Consider the following 6,736-nt stretch of genomic DNA (forward strand, 5'->3'; position numbering starts at 1 on the left):
AAAATAAAAAATAAAAAAAAAGAAAACGCCATTCTCTCCCCTCTCCAAACTCCTTTTTCCCCTCCTTCTTCTTTCTCCCTTCTCCTTCTCCCTTCTCCCTTCTCGATCTTCTCCTTCTTCCTTTACAAATTTAAGTAAAGGAAAAGAATACGTAATATATCATAAAAATGAAAGAAAACTAAAATTATATTTTTAAATTATAAAAATTATAAATTAAATTAAAAAAATATATCATAAAAATAATAAATAAAAGAGAAAAAATGGTAATAAAATAGGAATTATAATTTAAAACAAAAAATTAACTTTAATTTAAATTAAAAATTATCATTCAAATTACTATCCTCATTAAAAAATTTAATAAATTAAAAAAAAATAATTAAATAAATTATGAAAAAAATTTAAAAAAATTAAAAAAAAAGAAAAAGAATAAAAAAACGCCGAAGGGAACGGCGTTTTCTCCTTTCCCCCTTCTTCTCTCCTTCTCCCTCTTCTCCTTTCTCCCTCTTCTCCCTTCTCCGGCGTCTCTCTGACAGCACGGCGGTGAGCTGCCTCCTCTCTCTCCCTCTTTTTAAAAAATTTAAAAAATAAAAATTATCAGAAAGAAAGTTAAGGGGTCGACTCACAGAGTGTGGCAGTCAAAAATTTTGCGTGCCGTTAAACTCTTTTAGCCATGAGTCGATTCATGGGGTCGACTAAAAAATATAAATCTATTTTTCTTACAAAATACGTTTCCAAAAATATTGAAATTGCCTCTAATAGATTACACATCTTTTGTTCTTGTTTTTGAGACTTCAGAATCATATCTGATAAAATTATGATTTTTTTCTTCATTTTTTAACTTTTTAATGTATTTATTTTTTGATCAAAATTTAATTCAAATTAAAATTTTTTAAATCACATTTATAAAATACCCAAAAAAATAAATTGAAATTAATTTAATTACATTTTATTCTTTTATGAAATATTTTTTTTATAATTTTTATAATTTTAATTTTAATTTTTAATTTTCTTCCACTTTTATCTTTTTGACATTCTATTACGTATTTTTTTTTATTTAAAATATTTTTTAAATATTAATATTTAAATTAATTTAGTTATTTAAAATATTATTTTTAATTTCAATTATAATTTTAATTCTTATTTCTTAAAATTAAAAATTATAAACTTTGTTCTTCAATTACAATTAGAATTTCTATTTTTTTTCAATTCTTTATCTTTTTATGAAATTTTTTTAGGCGATTTTTATATTTTATTTAGAAATTTTTTTAATTAAATTAATTTTAATTTGAGAAATTAATTTTAAAAAATATTTCTATTTCACTTAATCTTTAAAATTTTATTTTTTTAAAAATTTAAATTTATAATTCTTATTTTTTATGACTTTTTAAAAATTTTAACTTTTTAACTTTTTAACTTTTCATCATTTTTTAACTTATTAATGTATTTCTTTTTTTATCAAAATTTAATTCAAATTTAATTTTTTTAAGTCACATTTATAAAATACCCTAAAAATAAAATTGTATTTAATTTAATTTAATTTAATTTTATTCTTTTATGATATATTTTTTCTAATCTAATTTATAATTTTTATAATTTTAAATTTTAATTTTAGTTTTCTTCCATTTTTATCTTTTTGATATTCTATTACGTATTTTTTTTCTTTTATTTAAAATATTTCTGAAAAATTTATATTTCAATTAATTTAGTTATTTAAAAAATAATTTTTAATTTCAATTAAAATTATAATTCTTATTTCTTAAAATTAAAAATTATAAACTTTGTTCTTCAATTACAATTATAATTTCTATTTTTTTTCAATTCTTTATATTTTTATAAAATTTTTTTAGCCTATTTTTCAAATTTTTTTGAATATTTTTAAAATAAATTAATTTTAATTTGACAAAGTAATTTAAAATAATATTTTTATTTCAATTAATCTCTAAAATTTTATTTCTTTTAAATTTTAAATTATAATTCTTTTTTTTTATTATTTAAATTTTTTTTAAAAAAATTTTTATTACAAGTATTTCGAATGATGTTTTTCAATTAAATTTCAAATTTTTATTTCTTTCAAATTTCTTTCTCTTTTTTTTATTTTCTATGATAATTTTTTTTTTATTTCTTAAGATTTTTTTTGACATCTTTTAAAAAATATTTTAAATAAAAAATCTAAATTAATTTTTTTAATGAATTACAAATTCAAATCTTTATATTTTAAATTTCAATCAAAATTATAATTTTAATTTATTTATTAATTTCAAATTTAAAAAAATTAATTTTTCCTTTTTTTATGATTTTTTCTCTTTTTTTTTTGTGAAAAAATTTGAAAACGCCATTTTGAATGGCGTTTTTAAAAACGCCATTTTGAATGGCGTTTTTAAAGGCGCCATTTCAAATGGCGTTTCTTTTTTTTTTTTTTTTTTTGGTCGATGCCACCGTGAAAATGGGGGGTGACGTGGAAGGAAAAAAAATGCCATTCAAAATGATGTTTTTTTCTTTTGCATTAGTTTGATAAATAAATTTTGTTTTGATATATTTTGATATTTAATTTTTTTTTTTTATATTATTTTGGAAAAGAGCTCGCCTTCGATGCATGTTGTGTATTCTAACTCGAGTCGAGTGCATAATTGTCCGGCTACGGTTGAGCTCCCAGCCGGTTCCGTCGAGCGTCCCATCCTATGGTCTCATGCCTCGCCTGCGCCCTCGACCCGCTCCCCCAGCCGAGGCTCGTCCTCGCTCCCTGCGACGCCCTCCGCCTCCTCAACCAGTCCAAAACCCCAAAACAACTCAGACAGCTCCACGCCCGGATCCTCCGCGCCGGCCTCTCTTGCGACCCCGCCGTCCTTGCCGCGCTCCTCCGCCTCTACTCCTCCCACCGCTGCCTCGACCTCGCCTCCCGACTCTTCTCTGCCTTCCCCAACCCTCCCACCATCGCCTGGAACCTCATGATCCGCGCCCACGCCGCCGGCGGCGCCCCCCGCGATGCCCTACTTCTCTACAACCGCATGATTGCCAGCGGCGTCGGCCCCGATAAATTCACCTTCCCCTTCGCCGTCAAGGCGTGCTCGAGCCTATCCGAAGTCCGGAAGGGCAAGGAGGTCCACGCCTTCGCCATCAAGGTGGGTTTTTTCCTCGACCTGTTCGTCCAAAATGCCCTGATCCATTTCTACCTCACCTGCGGTGATTCGGTGTCCGGGAGAAAGGTGTTTGATGGAATGCGCGCGAAGAGCGTCGTGTCGTGGACGGCTTTGATCTCGGGCCTCCTGGCGTGTGGGGACATGGAGGCTGCGAGGGCCGTCTTTGATGCGGCACCGGTTCGTAACGTGGTGACCTGGACGGCCATGATCGATGGATGCGCGAGGAACGGGCGACCAGATGAGGCGTTCGAGCTGTTCCAACAGATGCTGCAGGACGGCACAAGGCCGAATGAGTTCACGGTGGTGGCACTGTTGATAGCCTGCACCGAACTTGGGAGCTCGAGCTTGGGTCGCCGGGTTCATGAATTGGCTCGTAAGAATGGCGGGCTCGAGAGGAGCGTCTATGTGGGCACGGCGCTTGTAGACATGTACAGCAAGTGTGGGAGCTTGGAGGAAGCGGCGCGGGTGTTTGGTCAAATGCCTAAGCGGAGCTTGGCAACCTGGAACTCGATGATCACTAGCTTGGGGGTACATGGGCGTGGAAAGGAGGCAGTCGCTCTATTCCGGGAGATGGAGCGGGCGAATGTGAAGCCGGATGGGATCACTTTTGTGGGCGTGTTGAGTGCTTGCACAAGGGAGGGAATGGTCGAGGAGGGTTTTAGGCTTTTTGCACGCATGGTCGAGTGTTATGGCATCGCTCCGCTTTTCGAGCATTATAGCTGTCTTGCACAGCTTCTGGGTTGCGCCAACAATTTGAGTGGGGGAGTTGAGATGATTGAGAATTTGATGTCCAAGTTTGATGCTAGGGCACGGCAGATGATGTTAAGAGCGTGCAGAATGAACGGTAATGTGAGGGTCGAGGAAGTTTTGGGCAACTGTATACGTGATTTGGAGTTGTCCAGTGGCAGTGCAAGCTTGGCCCAAATAGAATGTCGATCCATTGAGTGGAGAGTGGGATAGAAGTAGAACATAGATGTAAGTGCCGGAGGAGCTGTTGGTTATGACCGATGGATGGCAGAGTTTTGGAAGAAAGACTCGAGACAGCCAGATTACTCTAGTAGACGGCCATCAAAAGGTTTATGGATGATGGACTGGATGGTTGGCAACACTTTGAGAGTAATTTGGGAGGCCAGATGCCCATCTGAAAAATATGTTTACAATTGTTAAAAGCCATTTTTTTCATACATTTCTGGATGAGGAGTTGGTCAGGAAGAGAAGGTTTGCAAGAGAGAGTATCAAGCTGCTGGAAGTATTGCCAAACACGTCCAGAGTACGCTGCTAGAGTGAGGAAATCGAAATTTATTGAATGCAGAAAGAGTTTCAACCTCAGCTCAATAAAAGAAATGACAAGTACGCTATGACGTTCTCTGAATCAGTCGATCTGTATGTTTGAATGATACCATATATTTTCCATGGATTACGATTTTCAAATTTATGCTGCTTGCTAAGTTACATCCTGGTTGCATCCCCCACCAAAATCAAAGAAAAAAGAAAAGAAAAGAACCCCAATATAGGAGGAAATGTCTGATGTGGTAGGCCTTGTCTGGAACTTCCGTTAATTCTGAACCTCTCATTCCAGACAGGCGACCAGGTTTTCTGCAGGCAAATGAAAGTATGCTGTTTCATGCTGTTTCGGGCCGCCAGGTTGACCTCCATCCCAGAATTAATTGCCGGTTACTCTTCTGTGCTAGTCTAATAGTTTTTTGATGAAGCTCAAGTGACAGCCCTTGTAGCATCGTTACCTGATTCAGGAATTGGACAATCCTGGCTCATGTTTAATGGGTGTTCTGCTTCGGATATCCAAGCTAAAGCACACAAGGCTGCAAATGCATAGGGGACGGGAACTGAAGTTGGGTTGGGTGACATTGGACGTGAAAACTGGGAACGCGTGCTTAATTTACGCACCATCACAAATAGAAGACCCTTTGGTGCTTATCTGGCGACTGGCGGTCTCTTAGTTTCGCTCCTCCAAACTCAGTTGATTGCTGGTTGCTTTTCCAAGCCGAGTGCCAATTTACTTCCATCAGGATCATCATATCAACGAATCGATGGCTAAGGACTCTTATCAGCAGTCGGCCATTCCCCGCATCGTGTGCCCAAGAGGTGAATAGATACGCTAGATCTTGTCACATCCATGTCTCCATTTGCCACAATAGCTGTACGCTGTAGCCAATGCTGCGGCCAACCAGTTTGAATTAGACGTAAAGTGGTCTCATCTCATACTCAGCCGAACATGGTTTATCTTGATGGGTTACGCGAGAACATATTGTCAAGTTTAATTAATTTATCTTGATGTAGGACCTTACAGGTTACGCTACCCAGAACGTATTGATTAGCTTAAATTATTGCTCCAATGATCTTACTTTAATTGCCACTACATATCAAAAAAAAAAAACAAAGTAAGGCATGACCCATTAAGCAGCCTGTTCTGTTAACCAAAACATTTAGGACCGGTTAGAGATGAACAATGGGCCAGACCGTCCATGACACGGCTCGGTCCGACATGAAACGGGCTGTGATAAGCAGGGCCCATCATTTACAGTGTCGTGCTGTGCCTAGTACGGCCCATAAGAGAGGGGTCGGGTTAGGCTAGAGTTTTCTGGCCCACGGTTCAGATCCAGCACGGTCCATAAGGGCTTGGGCCGACATGACCCGTGGGTCAGGCATGGCAAGGCCTGCGTGCCAATCCGGCTCCCTTGAAACGGGTCGTGTCATGCCCATTTAGATACGGCCCGTTTAGGATTATTTAAAATTTATAAAAAAATATGTATTAATAAATTAAAAAAAAAGTTAGGGATTAAGAATTTAAATATAAAGCCATCTTGTTAAATGAAGAGTTGGCGTGAACTCCTATCAGTTTATTAATAAAGTCCACATTTATCTTGAAGCTTTGCCTCCATATCCAATCAATCTTTGAAGTAGAACAGCATCTCCATCGTCTCGCCGGTCATCCGATTTCTCTTTTCGTCAAGAACACGTCAACCTACACTAAAAGCAGATTCCAATACTATTGGGGACATCGACACAGCTAAAATATTACGTGCAATGGTAGGCAAAATAAGATATTGATTTTTAACACTTTTCCACCAAACTAACACATCCAGATTATCTATTTGATTTTCATCATATGCAGAACGAAGATCATTTCGTAAATAAAATTCTAGTTTACTACTTAAAATAAATGAAGAAGATGTAGATGAACTTGAAGCATGTTTCTATCTCTTATGTGCAATAAAATTAAAAATAGATGATGAACGAGAACTACTAGAAGAAGCGATAGAGCTTTGTACTGATAATCTAGATTTATGAAGTTTTTCATCATATAACACATAAATATCATAAAGAAGTTTTATTACCTCAGCTTTAGTGGGTTTAGGATCCAGCATCATGTTTTCACAATATACATCACGTAAAATTAGCATACCATTTTATTTAACTCATGGATCAAATACAGTAGCTAAATTATGCATAGGTCATATCTTGTCCCAATATTCAGTCCATTTAGATTTCATTTGTTTAATAATAGGTATTAAAACATCATCAAATTTATATTCTACAAATTTCCTGCTAATATCAAATGTTTGTTGTAAAAACGAACA

The 6,736-nt window shown here is 35.6% G+C and overlaps 1 protein-coding gene across 1 annotated transcript; it reads left to right on the forward strand.

Annotated features, from left to right (window-relative positions):
• The first annotated feature begins 2,588 nt into the window (after window positions 1–2,588).
• On the forward strand, window positions 2,589–5,352 carry LOC105050996 (pentatricopeptide repeat-containing protein At3g26630, chloroplastic). The gene has a single exon (XM_010931242.3). The coding sequence runs from the start codon at window positions 2,679–2,681 to the stop codon at window positions 4,095–4,097; it is 1,419 nt and encodes a 472-aa protein (XP_010929544.1). The 5' UTR covers window positions 2,589–2,678; the 3' UTR covers window positions 4,098–5,352.
• The last annotated feature ends 1,384 nt before the right edge of the window (window positions 5,353–6,736 follow it).

Source organism: Elaeis guineensis, chromosome 9, assembly GCF_000442705.2.
Source record: "Elaeis guineensis isolate ETL-2024a chromosome 9, EG11, whole genome shotgun sequence".
In the NCBI taxonomy this organism is placed as follows: Eukaryota; Viridiplantae; Streptophyta; class Magnoliopsida; order Arecales; family Arecaceae; genus Elaeis; species Elaeis guineensis.